The sequence below is a fragment of the Schistocerca americana genome, chromosome 3 (assembly GCF_021461395.2).
Source record: "Schistocerca americana isolate TAMUIC-IGC-003095 chromosome 3, iqSchAmer2.1, whole genome shotgun sequence".
Taxonomy (NCBI): Eukaryota; Metazoa; Arthropoda; class Insecta; order Orthoptera; family Acrididae; genus Schistocerca; species Schistocerca americana.
Genome location: NC_060121.1, coordinates 214,603,147 through 214,627,357, shown reverse-complemented (window position 1 = coordinate 214,627,357; position 24,211 = coordinate 214,603,147). Strand labels below are relative to the sequence as shown.

Genomic DNA, 24,211 nt, shown 5'->3' with positions numbered 1-24,211 from the left:
CATGCATTTTGGAAATTTAGTGAAGTCGATAACTAAGCAGAGTGTGTTTGTTAACCATCAACAATCATCTGTGGCTATAGCTACTCTTGCAGAAAATAAAATGGAAACAGCAGTTGATGACCAGCTTAAAAATGAAATATCTCTATAGGAAGGCGGAACATGTACAACTTATAAGCTTCATTAATGCAATGCATTTTCTACCTGCTTCAATAGCTACGTTTGTTAAAGCATTGCTTGTTGGAGAGAGAGGTTGTTCAGTCCCAGACTGAATGCACCAGGCAAATTAACGGCAACAGTCGCAGTGCTAGCCAGCCTGGATGTGGTTTTTATGCTGTTTCCCACATCCCACTACGTGAATACTGGGCTGGTACTCCCCCACCACCGTTACATGATTTGCAAATGTTTAGAAAACTTTCACTCACTTCCACACAAGTAAAGTGTTACATGCAGAAGGAAGAGCATCCAGCCACCTCTTAAATTAACCATGCCAAATCCATTAATAACTATGCTGGTTCTACACTGATGTGACTCAAAGGCACAAGAAAAAGAAAAGAATGCTTTGTGTTTTCTGGGAAAACAACAGCTGACCATTTGAGGATACAATGAAACAAGAAATTCTAGTAACTAGGAAAATTTGTGAATTGACTGGTTGGCTGGATGGTTTGGGGAAGGAGACCAGACAGCGTGGTCATCAGTCTCATCGGATTAGGGAAGGATTTGGAAGGAAGTCGGCCGTGCCCTTTCAGAGGAACTATCCCGGCATTTGCCTGGAGTGATTTAGGGAAATCACGGAAAACCTAAACCTAAATCAGGATGGCCGGACACGGGATTGAACCGTTGTCCTCCCGAATGCAAGTCCAGTGTCTAACCACTGCGCCACCCCGCTCGGTCTTCGTGAATTGATGTAGTACACTGCAGCGTATGTGCTCTTTTAGTGGAGTGCACAGAAATTTCTACTGTGTTTAAAGAAATTTCAAATGGAATTCAAAATGATATAATACAAGTCAAAGGTGTGACTGTTTTGTCAGCTATATAGCTGGACATTGTGTTGCTTTTGTGGCCATCATGGTTGATGAAACTACAGATGGCATTTCTCATCAGAATTCAGAGGTAATGAAAAGTTGATTGCACAAACATTTGCTGGGTTGGTGACTATGTCAAGAAATAGGGGCCAGCAGAGTTCAAGCATTAACTAGGGCCACATATCCTGAAGTATTATTTTTTCACTGTTATGATCGTGTACTAAACCTCATTTTGTCTGAAAGCATCAGCCAAATACTGGAGTGTAAAATATTTTTTAGTTCACTTAATAGTCTCGCAGTTTTTTCCTAAGCATCTTAAATTTTTGCAATGTAATTTTCCAACATAACGGGATTACTCATCAATACTGGTAAACACTATACCAGAACACCCTCTCAAGAAATTGATTCGGATACTTTAGCACCAACTAATGGCTTTTTGGCACTTTTAGAAGATTTCAAACTGTTTTTCTCTTGGACACATTCAACAAAATATTTACCTTCACTGATGTGTTATACAACACTCATTAGAACCAAGCAAGTGATATTTTGTACTGTGCACAGAAAATCCAAGGAACTCGCTGTGCTATGTGACAACTAAAAAAGTCTTTCAAGAAACTGTGTCTCAAGTAGGACAACCTTAAAAGCGGAAAAGTATCAGCTATAAATTCATTTATTGCAAGGTATTTGATGATATCTATTTTAATTTATGATTTCAAGATTATCCTGCATTGAAATTTCTAAATTCATTGTCACATGAAAACTGCAGACAAATTCCAATTAGTTCCCCGAAAGCGGTTTCCAAAGTCTCTTCAATGCATACGGAAAGTTCTTTGACACCATTCAATTGAAAAATGAGCCAACTGTAGAACTGAAGAGCTTATAAATAAAACCGCAAGTGAACTTGCACAACTGCTGAGTACTAATTCAAATGCTGTGTGCTATGAGGTAAAGAATTAGAAACTGTTTCAACTAAAGTTTCTAAATGCCCAAATTTTGTTGTATTACACCATAACATTCACTCACTCAAAAAATAAAACTACCATATTGGAAGCCGTACTCCTGTGTACACTAAATGTAGACATAATTTGCAGTACTGAACATTGGCTATGAAATGACAAAGTAAAATTAGCCTCAATCTCAGGATCTGCATTACCAAGTCACTGCACCTAAGAGTTTGAATGTGGTGGCTCTGTGAAAGAACAAATAAATCTCTGTGATGTAAATAAACATTATACTGATTCCACTGAAAAAGATTTCAAACTTTCCATTATTAAGCTGCCACAGCTTAGTTTTATAACTATTAACATACATAGAGCACCAAGTGAAAATTGGCCGGTCTTCCCCTGAGCAAACTACAGGTTCTGCCGAACAGGATCAGTGCATTAAATATGAAGACAGTGTTCTGTGGTGATTTCAATAACAATTCTTCAGACTACAGCAGTACTAGAGATGCACTGATAAATATGACCAACACAGTCAATACGATCCCCACAATACACTGCCCAACAAGATTAACAGAAAGTACAGGCTCTGTCATCTCACACACAAGATACAATTCACAAGTAGAGTGCTGAGCATAGGTTATAGCAATCATGAAGCGCAGCTGCGGTGTATAGAACTGCCAACAGGTAGTAGCAGCTGCAAAAAAGAAGTTGAAATATGAACTTTTTCTGAAGATAACATTACAATTGTTAATTTTTGGTGGCTAAGGAAAATTGGAAAGCATCTGCATTCAGAACAATGTTGATACCATGTACATGTGTTTTCAGGATATCTTTCTTTACTATTTTAATGTAGCAATTCCAAAAGAAGTAAAAACTGTAAAACCTTACAACAATAAGGAAAGGGTAACAAAGGCTCAAAAATTTCCAGTGACAGAAACTGATTTCAGCACTACTGTTGTAAGAAAAAGAAGTCCCATGAATTTGCAGGTTATTCTAAAGCCTACAAGAGAATTTATGGTAGAGTAGTCAGATAGGCAAAAATTATGTGGAACGACAATTTGATAAGTAATTCATCTAATGAAATGGGACCCATGTTAAAAGTAATAAAGAAAGAAACTTGTAGCTTAGTACAAAAAAAGGGAATGTATCATGAACACTAGAGGGCTCAAAAATCACAGACCCAAAACCATTCATGACAAACTTCAATGAATACTTCACTTCACTTCACTTCACTTCACTTCACTAGCTGAAAACCTCATTCACGTGAACTGTAAAGAACCAGTCACAAGTACCTCCAGCAAATCGGTGATCTTGGCTGTTTCTGTGTATATTTATGAAACAAATTCTTATGAAATTATAAGTAAAATTCAGTCATTAATCAATACAATCTCAGAGGCCTTGATGAAGTAGCTGATTTCATATTAAAAGCATGTGCTCACCTGTAGCAAAATTGTTGGCAATTTTCAACCTCTCTCTATAAACTGGTGTCTTTTCAAGTATTATCAAAACAGCAGAAGTTTCACCACTGCTAACAAAAAGGTCCTTCTGATATAATATCATACTACCAACCTGTGTCACAGTTAAGCTCCTTCTCAAAAATTCTAGAAGAAACTCTCTTATGACAGGCTTTTAAGAATAAATAAATATTCTCCTCTTACCATACAACAACATGGTTTTAGAAAGTCAAAATCTACACAGATAGTCAATTTTTAATTCTCAGGCTGTACTTTAAAATCCCCAGATCAACATCAATTAGCTGCAGGTATTTTTCTAGACCGGCCAAAGGCCTTCGACATTCTGGACCATAACATTTTGCTCGAAAAATTAGAAAGACCAGGAGTAAGATGTGTAGCACATAGCTGGTTGTGTTCATACCTAAAAAACTGCAAGCTGAAGATACTGTTTCAAAATGAATACAACACTAAAAATAAAACAATGAATAGTTCCTTTCTTGCTAATGAATTAGCAATAAAATTCGGCATACCACAGGGCTCAATCTTACGTCCACTATTCTTCTTGATTTATGTGGATGACTTTCTTGAATATATGAGTCCCCAAAAAACTATCCTATCTGTTGAAGCCACCAGCATACTGCTTACTGGATCCAGCCCAATTCGGCAAGACCAAACTCATTGTAAATATTGGCAAACTATGTGTGTCAACTTTCATTTATTTCCTCCATCTAATCAAATGTCAACTCAAGGATGATTGAAAAATGATCCCCTAGAAAATGCGTCACAAAATTTTTGGGTCTGTGGGATCACCAAGATTTAAAGTGGGGTACCATATAAATAACTTGTCTAGGAAACTCTCATCCGTGTGATATGATCACTAAGAATATTGAAGTCAAGAATAAGCAAAACAACAACCCCAGGCATAGTATGCACATTTCCACTCATGGCTTCAATATGGGATCACCTTCTGCGGACACTCAACTCACAGCATAAAGGTTTTTAGAATGCAAAAAAGAGATCTAAGAATAATTGTGGCCTTAAAAATGTGGAGTCCTGTAAATCTCATTTTACTGAGTTTAGTGTTCTGAAAGTTTCAAGTTTATTCATCTATGAAACTGTCTTCAGAACAACAGCATATCAGCGGAGCATAATTAACATTGGTATAGTACTACACAATAAGATACCAGACGAACTACAAATTGCTATGTATCCAATATTTAAGATTAAACTAAAGGCATCTCTAATAAAGTGCTGTTTCTATTCTGTTAAATTTTTTTTGAATATGTAACAAATAAAAAGTTGCTTGAAAAATTAAATTGTAAGAATAGGTACCTAATTTTGTCTACTATTTGCTAATAGTATGTATTAATGAAACTTTTCTTTGACTTGTAAAATATCAGTTGTACAATTTGTACTGTATGATAAAACTGGAGCAATAAAAAAATCAATCAATCAATACTACTCAAAAGTTTTCAGCAGTTTAATATGTCAGTGTCATTACTGTATACAATTCCTGTGAGTACGTCTTCAGTAGAAAGGTTGTTTTAGCACTGAAGACAACTAAAAGCAACTCTCAAAATTCTACTGGAGAGGAGAGACTGTCTCATCTTGGAAATATTTCTACTGAAGCTTGTGTACTAGAAGAACTCACAAAGTAGGAATGTTTCTTTCAGGAGGTGGTAACCAAATTTACTTCCTAGGAGAGAGAAATGGATTTTCAATTCTGTTGATCTCGCAGAGGTGATCTACTGAAATGTCAAGGGTGAGTTTAAAGCCAGAAACTGGTTATTTTTTATAGAAATTTGCTTACAGTAATATAAACTGGTATTAGTCTAATTATTGCAACATTTATTCTTTCAATTTAAACTATTACCAGGTGTGTGTTCAATCTTTAATATTTATGTTTTAATTTAACATTTTACCAGTTAAGTTGTTGAGACAAGCCTAGCCCTTGTTTTACTATTATTTACTTAAAATAATAATATTAATATTTTTAATTCATGAATAACATAATCATATTTAATATGGAATAATAAATACTAATAATATAACATTGAGTGCTTCAATTACCTGAATAATCATCGCACATCACTCCAATTTACAAATAACATTTATCTTTCGAAATTGCTGGTGAGGCTTATTTCTTTAGAGCAGTGTTAGCAACAGAGGCCAAGACTACGGGGTGAAGATACGGAGCAACACATGAGCCGTTCTAACATTGTAGTAGGTTACAGGCAATACAGTGTAGCACTCTCTCCCTCTTGGAAAGTATTTGATGTTAATTGAAAGCAAAAGTGGTGCTAAAATAAGAGATCTTTGAAAGATACCTACAAACTGCCAAAGTTACAGTTTCTATATGAAGCAGCAGAACAAAATTTCGGAGGACAAGAAAAAATGTTAATAAGACACATTAGTGCTTTTATAAGTTGAGGTAATGACATCTCATTTATCATATGTCAGGCTTGATGGCCTAGTGGAAAAGTGCATGCCTGGAAACCAAGACATCACAGAATCTAATCCCAGTTGGATCACAGAAATTTTCAGTCTTCAGTTTAATCTTTACCTCTCCTGGCGAGGAATTGCCATGAACAACATGTGGTTCAGATTCCATGTTTAAGTGTAGGGTCCTTTATTGCAGTTGGACAATGGGGGTAGGTGAAGGACATGCAAGTCGCCAAAGTATCATCCAACTGAAAGACTTGCACTCAGCAATTGAGCCACATGCAATTAATTACTCATCATATACTCTGGATTATTAGGAGAATATAAATCCAGAATACAATGGTGACAATACACTGTATAGAAGCGAATGACATGGAACAAAAGATCAGGAGTCTAGTCCATCATCAAATAAACAAATACCTCCATCACTGATTAGTCTACGACAGAAACAAGAAAACAACAATTAGATAGCTGGAGGAACAGTTGACCCAAGGGGAAAAGAAAGGGGAGATGGAAAAGGAAATTAAACCACACCAAACGGTGAACAATTTTCATAGTAATTCACAGGAATACAGCTCTAAGCATTAACAGTACGACAATGCAAAATTGGTGGGACTACATTTGTTTGTTATCTCAATTATGTTTAGAAAATTTTGCATTGTAATGCTATGTAACAATACAGTTGTCAAACAGCCTGACTTCAGTCACAGGTAACTCCAGCAAACAATCAGTTGCCGCAAAACTCCCAGGTGCACATGTTAAGTCAGTGTAAATTAATCTTACATATGAAGATACAACTTTAAAATAAACAGCTTACAGTTAATGAAGCCACAATACACGTAAACAATGTAAATATCCTGCTTCCAACATGTAGTTAGAACTTCATATTCTGTATTGCTCATCTAGCTTACAAAAGAAGATGTATGATAAAGGAACTCCAACCATACGTATAGAAAAGCAACTGTTCTACAAGTAACAATGTCAATGATTTGAGATATTCTAATACTGTTGTATCAACATTAGTTTGGATGGCAAAAGGCTACAAAATTATTCACGGCATATGAAATTAAGAAAATGGGAGGAGAGGACAAAAAAGAATGGTAGAGGAAGGATTGGAGAATGGAAAAGGTTGATGGAAGGGACGAGGGGAAGAAATGAACCTAACTTAGTATAAAAAAGGGCATTTTTTAACAGATAAAAAAAAAAATTAGACCATACATACTTTCAGGTTAATTATGTAAAACTAAAAGAATAGATTTCATTTAAATTCAAAGCTGACAATTCTGATGATGTTTTACATACTTGCAATGCCTGTTTCATAGACATTGATTGTGTAGTATCCACCACAGGCTTCATGGGCATCACTCGGGCACTTCATGTTGCAGGATGAATCAGGAAGCCGTGATGTGGACGGAGGCTCCTCATATCCGCAGAAGCACTCAGTACTACTCAAAGAGATAAATGACTAAAATTATGAGAGGTAGACCCTTGTTAGAAAATAAATGTTTTATTAGCCAATGCAAGATTTTACCACAGGCAATCAGAGAACTAGTAGCAAGTTTCTTGTGGTGGTAAATGTTGGAGAATTAATTCTCAGTCACATCTGTGTCAGAAAACTATCTAAATACTGCATATCAAACAAGGCACTAACACAGAAAGAAAGAGAGAGAAAGAGAGAGAGAGAGAGAGAGAGAGAGAGAGAGAGAGAGAGAGAGAGAGGAGGGGGGGGGGGGGGCAAAATGTGAATACGATAAAAAAGAAAGAATGCTAATGTTTCTTCATCAAAGGAAAGCACAAATTCAATACACATAGTTTGTTTTGGATGACACTTCCTCCCACACTAAATAATGTGTTACATAATGTTTGGGTCAACTGAATATGCTGATACTGAATTTTGACTTCATCCCACGATTTAATGTAGTGTGGCATGTGGCATCACACATGTGTCAACAGGAAGAGGACAAAATACCGGCTATAATTTTTTTTTTATTCTACGTTACTTTTGAGAATGTAGGCTGTGGCAAACGACCGATTTGTAGTGTAACCCAAGGCTACTGCCGTGAAAGGTGACAATATGGTTGTGAGTGGATAAGAAATCTTAGCTGGGGGGACATCTAAATCTGCATCTACATAAATACTTCGTAAGACACCATACAGTTCATGGCAAGCATTTGTACCACTATAATAATTTCCTTTCTTGTTTCACTTGCATGGCAGCCATGATTTCTCAGCTTTTGTCTTTGCGTTCCTTATGTGAGATGTACACTGGTAGCTCGTGGTAGCAGAATTGTTCTGCAATCAGCTGCAAATGCATGTTTTCTTAACTTTCTCAATAGTGTTTCATAAAAATAACATCTTATTTCCTCCAGGGATTCCCATTTGAGTTCATGGAGCATTTTTGTAATACTCGTACGTTGATCAAACCTTGATTGAGACACAGGTGTATTTGAGAACCTATTCTTTATGCTCAAACCTTTGTTAACAGTCTGCAGTGTATCACTGAATCAAATACTTTCTGGAAATCTAGGAACATGGAATCTACCTGTTCTCCTTCTTCCACGATTCACAGGATGTCGTGGGAAAACAAAGCAAGCTAAGTTTCTCAAAACTTTCTAAATCCATGCTATTTGTGTACAGAAGTTTTTGTGTCCCACGTAAAACTTAGAACATGGTTAAGAATGCTGTAGCAAAATGATGTCAAATGGTCTGCAATTTTGTGGGGCCATTCTTTAACCTTTCTTGTGTACAGAAGTCACCTACAATTTTTTCCAGGCAGTTGGAGCTTTATGCTGGGTGGGAGATTATCAATAAATGCAAGCTAAATAAGGGGTCAACGCAGAAGAGTACACTCTATAAATGCAAGCTAAATAAGAGGTCGATGCCAAAGAGTACACTTTATAAAACTGAAACGGGATTCCACTCAGACGTTGGTGACTGTTCTATTGATCTCCTGTGTAGCCTACAGCTCAGGTTATGTTGAAAGGTTACACTTGAATTGCAAGTTGGGGAAGTATCACTGAAGGCTTCAGTCAATCTGAATGTTTTTATTCTCAAACATATATAAGATGCTGATAATTTATAGACAGGTAAGCAAGAATCAATAATAGTACTGTCATTCTCCTCCACCTGCTGCTTATGCTATTTCCAATTATTTAAATTGTTTTCCTTGTTTACTATATTGACTTCACTGAAGGTGTAATGACTTGCTGCTAATGACCTACAAAACCAATCTGGAAACTTGTTAATAAGATTTGTACTTGTATTCTCAAAAATGGTTTGGCTACTATCACATTACAAGACTATGAAATGACACATTGCATTGACAAAAATCTGGGATGACTACTGGAGGAGACATGCTGCTTCTCTCTCTCTCTCTCTCTCTCTCTCTCTCTCTACCTACCTACCTACCTACTTATCTCTCTGCTGCCACTGACAGTCTGGCCAGTTCTTCAGTTTGAATAACATATAACATGATTAGCTGAAACAGGCAGCATTTGCCAAGGTGGCCACTTGGAGGCACATAACACCTGAATCTTATCTGCTGTATTACTGTTCATGGAGTGGGTTAAGACTAAAATACTACAGATAACATCTGGAAACATAGAAGGAGTTCAACACAGTAACTGTCTATAGAAGCCAGAAATGAAAACTGTGAATTTACTTTCATCGGCACTCTTTGTGGTTTCAAATCTCCCAAAAACAGAGCTTATGTTTATATAAGTTTTCACATTTAAATGAACCACTGTACTGATCCTACAGCATTTCTATTTCCCCTTGAGGAATATTATTAATGTTGTGGTCTTCAGTCCAAAAAATGATTTGATGCAGCTCTTCATGTTACTTTATTCTATGGAAGCCTCTTCATCTCCAAATAACTAGTGCACCTCACATCCTTCTGAATCTGCTAACAGTATCCATGTCACAGTCTCACTCTATGATTTTTATTCTCCACACTTCCTTCAAATACTAAATTGGTGGTCTCTTGATTTCTCAGAGTATGTCCTACCAACCTACCCCTTTTTTCTAGTCATGTTGCACCAGAAATTTCTTTTCTCCCAAATTCTATTCAGTAGCTCCTCATTAGTTACATGATCCACCCATCTAAGCTTCAACATTCTTCTGTAGAACCACATTTCAAAAACTCTTATTCTCTTCTTGTCTAAACTGTTTATTGTCCATGTTACACTTCTGTATATGGCTACAATTTATACAGGGTGGTCCATTGATTGTGACCGGGCCAAATATCTCACGAAATAAGCTTCAAACGAAAAAACTACAAAGAACGAAACTTGTCTAGCTTGAAGGGGGAAACCAGATGGCGCTATGGTTGGCCCGCTAGATGGTGCTCCCATAGGTCAAATGGATATCAACTGTGTTTTTTTTAAAATAGGAGCCCCATTTTTTTATTACATACTCGTGTAGTACTTAAAGAAATATGAATGTTTTAGTTGGAACGCTTTTTTCGCTTTGTGATAGATGGCACTGTAGTCACAAACATATGGCTCACAATTTTAGATGAACAGTTGGTAACAGGTAGGTTTTTTAACGTTTGAACATTTTATTTTGGTTGTTCCAGTGTGATACATGTACCTTTGTGCACTCATCATTTCTGAGAACGCATGCTGTTACAGCATGATTACCTGTAAATACCACATTAATGCAATAAATGCTCAAAATGAAGTCTGTCAACCTCAATGAATTTGGCAATACGTGTAACAACAGTCCTCTCAACAGTGAGTAGCTCGCCTTCCGTAACGTTTTCACATGCATTGACAATGCGCTTACGCATATTGTCAGGCATTGTCGGTGTATCACGATAGCAAATATCCTTCCATTTTCCCCACAGAAAGAAATCCGGGGACGTCAGATCAGGTGAACATGCGGGCCATTGTATGGTGCTTTGACGACCAATCCACCTGTCATGAAATATGCTATTCAATACCGCTTGAAGCGCACGCGAGCTATGTGCCGGACATCCATCATGTTGGAAGTACATCGCCATTCTCTCATGCAGTGAAACATCTTGTAGTAACATCGGTAGAACATTACGTAGGACATCAGCATACATTGCACCATTTAGATTGCCACTGATAAAGTGGGGGCCAATTATCCTTCCTCCCATAATGCCACACCATACATTAACCCGCCAAGGTCGCTGATGTTCCACTTGTCGCAGCCATCGTGGGTTTTCCGTTGCCCAATAGTGCATATTATGCCGGTTTACGTTACCGCTGTTGCTGAATGACGCTTCGTCACTAAATAGAATGCGTGCAAAAAATCTGTCATTGTCCCATAATTTCTCTTGTGCCCAGTGGTGGAACCGTACACAACGTTCAAAGTCGTCGCCGTGTTGATGTAGCATTCTTAACACCGACGTTTTTGAGATTCTCGCACAGTTTGTCTGCTACTGACGTGCGGATTAGCCACAACAGCAGCTAAAACACCTAATAGGGCATCATCATTTGTTGCAGGTCGTGGTTGACGTTTCACATGTGGCTGAACACTTCCTGTTTTCTTAAATAATGTACCTATCCAGCAAGCGGTCCGGACACTTGGATGATGTCGGCCAGGATACCGAACAGCATACGTAGCACACGCCTGTTGGGCATTTTGTTCACAATAACCATACATCAACATGATATCGACCTTTTCCGTAATTGGTAAACAGTCCATTTTAACACAGGTAATGTATCACGAAGCAAATACTGTCCGCACTGGCGGAATGTTACATGGTACAGCACCATCTGTCACAAAGCGTAAAAAGTGGTCCAACTAAAACATTAATATTTCTTTACGTACTACACGAATATGTAATAAAAAATGGGGATTCCTATTTTTAAAAATGCAGTTTATATCCGTTTGACATATGGCAGTGCCATCTAGCGGGCCAACCATAGCGCCATCTGGTTTCCCCCTTCAAGCTAGATGAGTTTCGTTCTTTGTAGTTTTTTCATTTGATGCTTATTTCTTGAGATATTTGGTCCGGTCACTATCAATGGACCACGCTGCAAAATACTTTCAGAAAACACTTCTTAACACTTAACAAATTTGCCTTCTTCAGAAACACTTTTCTTGCCATAGCCAGTCTACATTTTATATCCTCTCTACTTCGGCCATCATCAGTTATTTTGCTGCACAAATAACAAAACTCATCAACTACTTTAAGTGTCTTGTTTCCTAATCTAGTTCCCTCAGCATCACCTCATTTAATTTGACTACAATGCTTTATCCTTGTTTTGGTTTTGTTGATTTTAATCTTATACTGCCCATTTCCTTCAACTGTCATACCAAACCCTTTGCAGTGCTTGGCAGTATTACAATTTCATCGGCAAACCTTCAAGTTTTTATTTCTTCTCCCTGAACTTTACTTAACTCCTACGCCAAGTTTTTCTTTGGTTTACTTCCCTTTCATGTCACTTGACAACAATCTTTTTACAGCTATGAAGTCTCGCTGAAGGTGTACGGACTATTTGTTCAGTATTAAGTTATCTGATGAAGGCCTAAGAAGCCGAAAGCCAGTTCATAATGAACTATTAAATAAATATTATTGTGGAACATTAATACCGTGTATTCAAGTTTTTAAAAAACAATGGTTTTAATATAACAAATAGTATTAAAATTATTTGAGTATCTATAATGACAATGTGAGTGAACAATATTGACTGAGAATAAAAAAGTTAATACAGGTGCTAATTCTGCTACTACCACCCTTAATAACAATAATACACTGTTCAGTTCACATTAATGTAACCACCTGTCCAAGCCTGAATAACCACCTTTTGCAGCACACCACTGCAAGACATGCAGGCAGAGAGACAATGAAGTTCTGGAAGGTACCGTGACAAGGATGTAGAGGCATGCTGACTCCAGTGTGCTAGATTTCTCAGTTGAGGATCCATGGTGTGAACAGTCCGACCGAGATGGTCAAACATTTTCAACTTGGTTTAAATATGGGATTATAGTGGCCTGTGGAGCACAATCAACTCATCCTGCTGCTCTTCAAACCAAGCACATAAACTGCAAGACTTGTGACCTGTTGCATTGTCCTGCTGGTAGATGCCATCATGCTGAGGGGAAACAAACTGCATGTACAGGTGGACACAGCCGCCCCCCCCCCCCCCCCCCCCCCCAAGGGAAGATGCATAATTGTGTTGATTCATTGTGCCTTCAAGAATGATGAGATCACTCAGGGAATGCCACAAACACATTCTGCACACCATAATGCTTCTCCCTCTGGCCTGGGTGCTTCCAACAATCTAACAGCCCTCTGTCCTATGGAGCATAAAACATGATTCACCTGAAATGGTTACCTGTTGCCATTCAGTGGATACCCAGTTGTGGTATTGGTGTGCAAATTCCAAACTTCATCATTGATTAACAGTAGTCAGTATGGGTGCATGTAACAGGCACTTGCTGTGGGGAACCATACACAGCAATGTTGACTGAATGGTCAATGAGGAGACACTGTTGACAGCCCCTTGGTTCATCTGGGTGGTGAGTTGCCAGACAGTTGCACCTCTCTTCACCTGTGCATATCTCTGCAGCCATCATTCACCCGTCACCTATGGCCCATGGTGCAGCACAGTTGCAACAGCACTGGTTTTGGATAGTGCCATTTTGGAATGCACGGTACACTTTAACCACAGCAACATTCAAACAGTTTACAAATTTAGCCACTTCAGAAATGATTTCAACCTTGGCCCTTTTGGATGTCAGATGAATCACTCCATTTCTGCCGTACAACAATGACTGTACTGCTATTTGTTAAAAACTGACATTCTGAGCACGTAACTACGCACAAAATATATGTTGACTCTTACAGAGAAGATAATAGCAACCAGCCACTTTAACCAACAGTTTCATCATCAGACTTCTAGTTCACATTAAGATGCATTTCAAATTAGCTTTCACTTTTTGTTTTCTGAAACGGTGAAGTTTCCTTGCAGTGGTGGTGCCCTACAACCAAAACAAGATGTAAGAAAATGTTTTTTTAATTGTAATTGTGCCTCACAATGATTGTAATGATGTAAACAAATTATTAAAGTGAAGATGTTATGGTTATTTACATTGAAAAATCCACACCATTACGTTTCAGTGCTGACTGCTTATTGTCTTACATCTTATTTTGGTTGTAGGGCACCACCACCTCGAGGAAATTTCACCATTTCGGAAAACAAAATGTGAAAGCTAATGGAAAATGTATCTTAACATGAATGAGACATCTGAAGATGAACCTTTCGGTTCGAAACTGGTAATGGCACTATTTATATAAATAAATAGCACTGTAAAAAGTGTCTGGTTGTTGTTATCTTCTCTGTAAAAGTCAACCTATATAATGACTGCACTGTTTTCCATGCCCCCCACCAGCCCCTCCAAACAGCTTTATATACCCTACACTACTAGTGCTGCCATATGCCGTCTGTGAGTGCGTTTTGCACATTGAACATAGAGGGTGGTTATATTAATGTGACTGGACAATATGGAATAATAATAATAATAATGGCAATGGTAATGGTAGTAATAGTAATAGTAATAATAATAATAATAATAATAATAATAAATAATAATAATAGTGTGAAACATAAGAATTTCTAGGTGCATAAAGTAGATATCTTCTGATACAGCAAGTTCTGGGAAACGGAAATTTAAGGAGACAGCATCAGCTAAGAATATAGGGAAATGAGGAAGATGCAGGTGGAAAGAAGGATGTAAATGGGTAATAAGTGTGTAAAGGGTCAATAGTAATCATTACTGTTGCTTCAGTAGATATGTCAGCAACTATCTTTCGAAACTGGTGACATAATTAAGATCTCTAACATAATGGGGGAGGTGGTTCCAGAGTTGGGTTCCTGCTACTGAGAAAGACTTTGGGAAAGTGCTTGAGCAATGGAGTGGGACAGAAAGAATTTTGCTCTGATGGGAATGGGCTTTTCTGCCTTGCTGTTCAGACAAGTGTGTTAAGATTGAGGAGAGATACGAGAGACAGTGTATGTGGATAAGAAAGTGGAGGAGACGACTATGGAAACTCTTGTCTGCACACATCCTGGATAGCTGTGCATATGATGGTGAAATATAATTAAAGAGTGAAATGTGACAGGTATATCGAACACAGGTATTCACAACCAGTTCCACGTGCTGTGAATTTTCCTGAGAAAAACCTTGTAGAATAACATCACTGTAGTCAATAATTGAAAATACAGGTGTTTGTGCAAGTTTCTTTTTCAAATCAAAACAGAAGAGATATTTTTTAAATTTTTGCAGGGTATGGAGGCATGTATAAAATGTAGACTGTCAATGGCAAGGAAAGCGTTTCTGAAGAACAGAAATTTGTTAACATCGAGTATAGATTTAAGTGTCAGGAAGTTGTTTCTGAAAGTATTTGTATGGAGTGTAGCCATGTATGGAAGTGAAACATGGACGATAAATAGTTTGGACAAGAAGAGAATAGAAGCTTTCGAAATGTGGCGTTACAGAAGAATGCTGAAGATTAGATGGCTAGATCACATAACTAATGAGGAGGTATTGAATAGAATTGGGGAGAAGAGGATTTTGTGGCACAACTTGACAAGAAGAAGGGACCGGTTGGTAGGACATGTTCTGAGGTGTCAAAGGATCACAAATTTAGCATTGGAGGGCAGCGTGGAGGGTAAAAATCATAAGAGGGAGACCAAGAGATGAATACCCTAAACAGATTCAGAAGGATGTAGGTTGCAGTAGGTACTGGGAGATGAAGAAGCTTGCACAGGATAGAGTAGCATGGAGAGCTGCATCAAACGAGTCTCAGGACTGAAGACCACAACAACAACAACAACAACAACAACAAGGAGGGATGCCCATGCCTTCTTGCACATTTCAGTTATAAGCTCAGCCTAATTTAGACTTTCATCTAGTATTACTCCTAGCCTCTTTGACAAAGGAGAGAAGTTGATGTTAATTCCATTTAGGATTAAAGATGGTGTGGATGCATGACATTTCAGGCTAATGAGCCTAGAATGACTAACCAACTGTACTGCTTGGGTTTTGGCTGGATTGAGCTTTAACCCTATATTCTGTACCCATTTTTATAGTGCATGCAAGTCAGTATTGAGGTTTAGCTGTCTTCAGGTTAACTGCACTTAGATACAACTGAAGGACATCAGCGTATACGTGGTATTTGAGGTAGAGCAAACTGAAATACAACGAAAAGGGTATAGGACCTAATATCGAACCCAGGAGGACACCTGATACTACCTGCCTCCATTGTGACTTTATGGTGCCACACATAATGCATTTCTGGCAAGATATCAGATATGAGCAAAACCAGTGCACTGCACTTGGTGACAAATTTAGGCTGTGAAGTTTGGCAAGTAAATTGTGAATGTCAGTGTGAAAGGCTTTGCTGAAGTCTAAGAAGCAGAGGGCCTCTTGTGCACCACGGCAAGCTTCAGGCCATCCGTTACCTTCATTATGGCAGGTGTTGTGCTGTGACATTTACGGAGACCTGACTGGTATCCGTCTAGTAGGTTTTTGTAGTTAAGCAGTTTGCTGTCTAGTTATGGACTCTATATTCTAAGGCATTGGACAATGCCATAAGAAGGCAAACAGCTCAGTAATCAGATGGTGGTGTGGTAACATCCTTTTTAGATGGTGGCTTAACTAGCCCCATTCTCCAGGCCATCTCAACATTCTCTATGTTACCCATTAATTATTTCTGCAAGTTATTCTAGTGGTTGAATTTGTATGATGCAGCTAGTTTGTGTTTGTTTCTTTTGCAAAATTTTCTTATCTATACATTATACAAGATCAATGCTTTTATTACTAATCCCATAAGAGTACCAGCTTGACATAAAAATGTTGTATAATAAAAAATACTCACGAGTACTGTACACCAGCATAGGGAAAGCCAGACTGAAGGCACATATTGATGCAGTACTGTGGAGAATTTGTTGTTTTAAAATTTGCATAATATCCAGATAGCAGCCGAAATGTTTTTTCATCACGGTAACATCCAAGGGATTTTCCAGCAGTAAAACCTAAATAATAATGCTTGTTTTAACATGTCTTAATATGATGTACCGCTACTAAAACTTTAATTAAACCAAGATAACACACTGTGCATATTTACGTCCAGAGTAGACCTAAATGATAATGACAATCTACGTTCATCACATCCTACAACAAATAATATATAGTTTTGTTAGAACCAGATGTACAGCAGGTTTCTGAGCAAGAAACTCACCTTGTGATGGGCAAGAACTAGAAAGACGTTCTGGGTACAGCTGCCCCTGCTGTATAAGGCACGTAATGTTCACTAGTTGCTGCTTACATCGTTGTGTCTTAGCTCGGTGAACTGCTGATATTGCTTCTTTGGTTGTTATATCACAAACAGGTACAAAATCTAATTCTTCCAGTCTTAAGCTACTCCGATTTCCCCATTGAATTACCCTATTCCTACTGTGTGAATGCTGAGGCACTTTTTCTGCTGCAACTGCAGGGTTTCTGCTATCTGCTACGTCATATTTATCCGGAGGAACTTTATGTTTGTTGTAAAGGCCATTCACAGGGTTGCTATTGCTTGGGCTGTCCTCATCATCTACAACTAAGTAATTTTCCTTGAATCTCCTTGATGAAACTGCACCATTAGGATCTTCATGTAATACCTGACATTACAAACATAGGTATCAATTTAATTTAGGAGTCATTATTCGATAATGTTTTTAAATTATTTTAAATTCTCTTTCCATAAAAGAGAAGTATGAAGATCTTACTAAATTTTTAAAGTAAGGATTATGAGCTATAGTACCAACCTCTATGTTTACCCTCCCTTTTCCTGATACACCTCTCTGATCTTGAAGTTTTTCACTGACATCATTATCACCAGGAAAAAACTTATACGCGAGGAAGACTTGGATGCCTAGAATAATAGTACCTGCTACGAAAAATATACGGTACCTACGAACCCATCTACTGTCAAGGACTTTCGCAGAAGCCATGTTTGTGACATTACTACGATCACTTGATAACTAACACTACGCCTACTTTTCCGCAAAACAGCTTTTGGGAATCTGCTTGAAAAAGTACACATGAATTTTGGCATATCATTTCCAATTCCAAATTGTGGATCAGCGCTACATCACTCCCAGTCACATGAACTAAACATCGATCCGGATACAGTGCGAGACAGGCTTTTGTTTAGTTATGGCAGGAGTGCTTGAAACTGTGAGAGAAGAAGATTATGTGGAGTATTATTTGTTTTCAAATGAACTGGAAGAAAACTTCACGAATGAAGAAAGCCGACTAGCAGCATTAGGCGACTGCGTTGCCAAAGTGCAGTCAGTAATAGATAAATATACTCAACAGTATATTTGGCATAAAGATCCTTTCAACGTGCGATTCAGGAGCGAATCGTCAAAGTTTGAAAATGACGCCAAAGGTATATTGTGTGATTTTTGCGTGTATTAGTTATAGTGACGGGAGACATTCGATTCTGAACGTTCAGCATCAGGTGTTTTAGGAATATAACAAAGTGGACACGCCCAGTGGCTGCCAAAAATCATTTAGAAAAAATACATTGTTGTTGAAGTAAGGCATTGATTTGATCGCAAACAGTTGGAACAGACGTAAAAGTTGGTCAGATGTTTTGAAGCGCGTTGCGTTTTACATGTCATTTATGAAAAATCACGCGAACGCCGAATATTCAGCATGTAGAAGCATCGATGTACACCTGAGTTCAGAACGCTCCGCTGCATATGTTCAGCATTAACGATAGAGAACATTTAGTGTCTTAAGTTACCCTGGTAGGCCCAACTTTAGCACTACGCATACTACATTGACATTGCATCTGTCATCATATATTTTGCTGTTAGAATTCCTTTATATCTTTACTGTGTCTTTCGCTTATTGATAACCATCTAAATTTTTAGCTCTTTGCTACTGTTGTCATTTGCTTTCTTGGTTAATGATGTATTTATGTATGTGGTTCACTTATAAACTATATCTCTTGTATTTACTCATACAACTCCCTACAAACCCATTGTGCCACAGTTGAAACGTAATTAAATCACTCTTGGGTGTTGGACTGTACATAAAATCAGCCCAAGATTTTATAAACAAGTCCTAAGCAAGATGGAAAGCAATTAACTCATGGTTGGATGCTTTTATTGACCTGCTCATATAGTGCAGTGTCCTAGCTTACAAGACAGGACAGTGAACTAGACTAGGATTGAATTTGCACTGTAGATTAACAACTGTGAGCTTATACATTGTCCAGCCTAAGTTTGGTTTTAGTTGGCTGACCATGATTATTTAGGCACGTACTGGGTAGATCTGCAAACTCCACCTCAGATAATACATTAACACGCAGAATGTAGTTTACACAATTCTCAGTGAAGATAGCACACGGCTTCTCTCTCTTTGGTTACCTTGATGACTTTGTTGTTGGAAAGGGCATTTGGCCAGAAAGTTTAATAATAAAACATCATTTGCCAAATCCTGAAACACCAGCCTGTACTAGATAGGATTCCTACACCAATTCACTCATTCGTCTTCATAATTCATCTCCTTGGCAGATTCACTTCTGCAACTGTGTGTGTCCAGAGGTACAAAGAACATAGAAAAAAGAACATTAGCAGTAGCTTCGTTTTTATAAAAGAAAAATTACATAGCCTACATTGAGTATAATTCCCGGTTTCTGGAGGGACAGAGATATTAATCTTTTATTATTTGATGCAGATGATTTCTAATGTGTAGCTTCTTGGTAGAACTTTATATATAGACAAGATAAAACTAAGTAGGCCTATGGTAAACTCCCAATTTTTTTCTAACTACAGATTTCTTTTCTATGCATTTTACTCTGTGTTGAGTTTATTGAATGAAGTGCATCCATCAATTGCAGGATAATTCTCAATTAATTTGCTTCATGTTAAGATGATTTCTTGGATTGTAATCATGCATGGCTTTAACTGAGCCGTTCCATGTGTTTTCCAGTGCATAATTGTTGCAAATTTATATGCTGAGTAGCAGGCTGTTAAGTTTTCTGCATTTATTTCTGTAAGATTATCTTGGAGCTAGATTTTCAATACACCTAACAGTGTGTTCTGAAACTTCACTAATCTATACATGTAGGCTACTGCATTTTGCCACACTGTGATAAGTGAAGGTTGACTAGCTCATAGTAAACTGTTAACTTAGTGTATGTATTTACTCCTCTAGATGTATTTCTCATTTAAATATGCTATTGCTTCTTGTAGAGTATACTTTGTTGATTGTTTACCAAGCACCCAAGAATATGTGATTCCCTATTTCTTTAAGAACTGAATCACCTAGTTTGACAGGTGTCATTAGTATGTTCAATTTTCTTTATGTGTATGCTGTCTTATTTGCATTTGCAAATGAATTGTTCTCACTAAAATATTTGTTAGACTCCCAAAAATTTGCCGGGGCTCTTGCTTGCAGTTGTTCTACAAGGTTGCTTTTTGTTGTGGGTGTGGTGTTGGCCGCATACATTACTGCAGTCTCACCAGTTGCTTAAGGCGTCTATGTTTACATATATACTCTGCAAACCACAGTACAATGCATAGCAGACGGTATATAATACCAGTTTATCAGTTTATTTTCCTATTACAGATGCATATTGAGTGAGGGAAAACTGCCCGTCTCTATGTTTCTGTTCATGCCCCAATATCTGTTATACCTTACTTCACATGTTATATACATATTAGATGCAATGGTAACACTCCCTTCTTTAAATAAGCGTACATGTTCTCCAAATTTACCCAACATGTCTTGGGAGAGCTATGTTGTCTTTCTTTCAAGTATTCCCATTCAACTTCCCAAGCATTTCTGTTACACATTTGTATGGGCTATGAATGACCAGTTATGATCCTAACAGCATGCCACTGAATTTATTCAATGTTGATTTGGATACCTACATGATAGGGACTTTGAACAGTGGACCAATACTCTAGAATTGGTTACACTAGCATCTTAGTATGGGATCTCCCTTGCAGAAGAATTCTTTTAAACACATAATGAAAGTAAGGATCCCAAAATTTATCTTTGAGCTTCACCATACTTCACTAATGTTGTTTGTTTATGCTTACATCCAAACACTTTCCTAATTTCCAACAAATGATTATTATGTCATTTGCTTTGTCTCGAAACTATAACAGTTTAGTTTGTGTAGAAGTATGTTGGGGCATACATAATCAGGTGTGTTTGAAAGATCAAGAACAACTCTACAGACTCTTCGTTGCTCATCTAATGCCTTAATTACACTAGCTACAAAATCAGCTGTTGCTGTGGTCATAGAGAGTCAGTTGTACCTACCTATAATTGACAATACTATTAATTCTTGACATAATGATGTAGTGTGAGACATCATACATGTGCACACATAAAGAGAACAGTACAACGGAAAACCAGCCAGTGTTGCAAAGTTCACTTTTATCATTTGCTTGTTGACCAGTCTCGGTCCAGGATCCATTTCAAATCATCCAGATAAAACGGTATTTCCCAAAATACAAGAACCATGTCAAGATAAGTACAAATGTATTGTTGTTGTCTTCAGTCCTGAGACTGGTTTCGTGCAGCTCTCCATGTTACTCTATCCTGTGCAAGCTTCTTCATCTCCCAGTACGTACTGCAGCCTACATCCTTCTGACTCTGTTTAGTGTATTCATCTCTTGGTCTCCCTCTACGATTTTTACCCTCTACGCTGCCCTCAAATACTAAATTCGTGATCCCTTGATGCCTCAGAACGTGTCCTACCAACCAATCCCTTCTTCTAGTCAAGTTGTGCCACAAATTTCTCTTCTCCCCAATTCTAATCAATACCTTCTCATTAGTTATGTGATCTGCCCATCTAATCTTCAGCATTCTTCTGTAGCACCACATTTCAAAGGCTTCTATTCTCTTCTTGTACAAACTATTTATCGTCCATGTTTCACTTCCATACATGGCTACACTCCATACAAATACTTTCAGAAACGACTTCCTGACATTTAAATCTATGCTCGATGTTAACAAATTTTTCTTCTTTGGAAACGCTTTTCTTGCTATTACCAGTCTACATTTTATATCCTCTCTACTTCGACCATCATCAGTTACTTTGCTCCCCAAATAGCAAAACTCCTTTACTACTTTAAGTGTCTCATTTCCTAATCTAATTTCCTCAGCATCACCTGACTTAATTCGACCACATTCCATTATCCTCGTTTTGCTTTTGTTGATGTTCATCTTATATCCTCCCTTCAAGACACTGTCCACTCCGTCCAACTGCTCTTCCAAGTCCTTTGCTGTCTCTGACAGAATTACAATGTCATCGGTGAACCTCAAAGTTTTTATTTCTTCTCCATGGATTTTAATACCTACTCCGAATTTTTCTTTTGTTTCCTTTACTGCTTGCTCAATATACAAATTGAATAACATCGGGGAGAGGCTACAAGCTTGTCTCACTCCCTTCCCAACCACTGCTTCCCTTTCATGTCCCTCGACTCTTACAACTGCCATCTGGTTTCTGTACAAATTGTAAATAGCTTTTTGCTCCCTGTATTTTACCCCTGCCACCTTTAGAATTTGAAAGAGAGTATTCCAATCAATATTGTCAAAAGCTTTCTCTAAGTCTACAAATGCTAGAAATGTAGGTTTGCCTTTCCTTAATCTTTCTTCTAAGATAAGTCGTAAGGTCAGTATTGCCTCACGTGTTCCTATATTTCTACGGAATCCAAACTGATCTTCCCCGAGATCGGCTTCTACCAGTTTTTCCATTCGTCTGTACAGAATTTGCGTTAGTATTTTGCAGCCGTGACTTATTAAACTGATAGTTGGGTAATTTTCACATCTGTCAACGCCTGCTTTCTTTGGGATTGGAATTATTATATTCTTCTTGAAGTCTGAGGGTATTTCGCCTGTCTCATACATTTTGCTCACCAGATGGTAGAGTTTTGTCAGGATTGGCTCTCCCAAGGCTGTCAGTAGTTCTACTGGAATGTTGTCTACTCCCGGGGCCTTATTTCAACTTAGGTCTTTCAGTACTCTATCAAATTCTTCATGCAGTATCATATCTCCCATTTCATCTACATCCTCTTCCGTTTCCATAATATTGTCCTCAAGAACATAGCCCTTCTATAGTCCCTCTATATACTCCTTCCACCTTTCTGCTTTCCCTTCTTTGCTTAGAACTGGGTTTCCATCTGATCCCTTGATATTCATACAAGTGGTTCTCTTTTCTCCAAAGGTCTCTTTAATTTTCCTGTAGGCAGTATCTATCCTACCCCTAGTGAGGTAAGCCTCTACATCCTTACGTTTGTCCTCGAGCCATGCCTGCTTAGCCATTTTGCACTTCCTGTCAATCTCATTTTTGAGACGTTTGTATTCCTTTTTGCCTGCTTCATTTACTGCATGTTTATATTTTCTCCTTTCATCAATTAAATTCAGTATTTCTTCTGTCACCCAAGGATTTCTACTAGCCCTTGTCTTTTTACCTACTTGATCAATTGTTCCTTTATGCTCTTCCTGAAACTCTCTACAACCTCTGGTTCTTTCACTTTATCCAGATCCCATCTCCTCAATTTCCCACCTTTTTGCAGTTTCTTCAGTTTTAATCTACAGTTCATAACCAATAGATTGTGCTCAGAGTCCACATCTGCCCCTTTAAATGTCTTACAATTTAAAACCTGGTTCCTAAATCTCTGTCTTACCATTATATAATCTGTCTGAAACCTGTCAGTATCTCCAGGCTTCTTCCATGTGTACAACCTCCTCTTATGATTCTTGAACCAAGTGTTAGCTATGATTAAGTTGTGCTCTGTGCAAAATTCTACCAGGCGGCTTCCTCTTTCATTTCTTCCCCCCAATCCATATTCACCTACTACGTTTCCTTCTCTTCCTTTTCCCACTATCGAATTCCAGTCACCCATGACTATTAAATTTTTGTCTCCCTTCACTATCTGAATAATTTCTTTTATCTCATCATACATTTCTTCAATTTCTTCGTCATTTGCAGAGCTAGTTGGCATATAGACTTGTACTACAGTTGTAGGCGTGGGCTTCTTGTCTATCTTGGCCACAATAATGCGTTCACTATGTTGTTTGTAGTAGCTTACCCGAACTCCTATTTTTTTATTCATTATTAATCCTACTCCTCCATTACCCCTATTTGATTTTGTATTTATAACCCTGTATTCACCTGACCAAAAGTCTTGTTGCTCCTGCCACCGAACTTCACTAATTCCCACTATATCGAACTTTAACCTATCCATTTCCCTTTTTAAATTTTCTAATCTACCTGCCCGATTAAGGGATCTGACATTCCACACTCCGATCCATAGAACACCAGTTTTCTTTCTCCTGATAACAACATCCTCCTGAG

At 37.9% G+C, this 24,211-nt stretch overlaps 2 protein-coding genes across 2 annotated transcripts in view; one reads left to right on the top strand and one right to left on the bottom strand.

The window, feature by feature from the left end:
- Nucleotides 1–18,021, bottom strand: part of LOC124607434 (xylosyltransferase oxt) — a 98,985-nt gene extending 80,964 nt beyond the window's left edge. The window contains exons 1-4 of the mRNA XM_047139762.1: nucleotides 17,649–18,021; nucleotides 17,081–17,501; nucleotides 16,718–16,874; nucleotides 7,165–7,307 (exon numbers count right to left, since the gene is read on the bottom strand). Coding sequence (XP_046995718.1) covers nucleotides 7,165–7,307; nucleotides 16,718–16,874; nucleotides 17,081–17,501; nucleotides 17,649–17,834 — 907 coding nt within the window. The 5' untranslated portion in view covers nucleotides 17,835–18,021. The remainder of the gene's footprint in view (nucleotides 1–7,164; nucleotides 7,308–16,717; nucleotides 16,875–17,080; nucleotides 17,502–17,648) is intronic.
- Nucleotides 17,875–24,211, top strand: part of LOC124607435 (protein ecdysoneless) — a 94,325-nt gene continuing 87,988 nt past the window's right edge. The window contains exon 1 of the mRNA XM_047139764.1: nucleotides 17,875–18,274. Within this exon, the coding sequence (XP_046995720.1) occupies nucleotides 18,040–18,274 (235 nt within the window). The 5' untranslated portion in view covers nucleotides 17,875–18,039. The remainder of the gene's footprint in view (nucleotides 18,275–24,211) is intronic.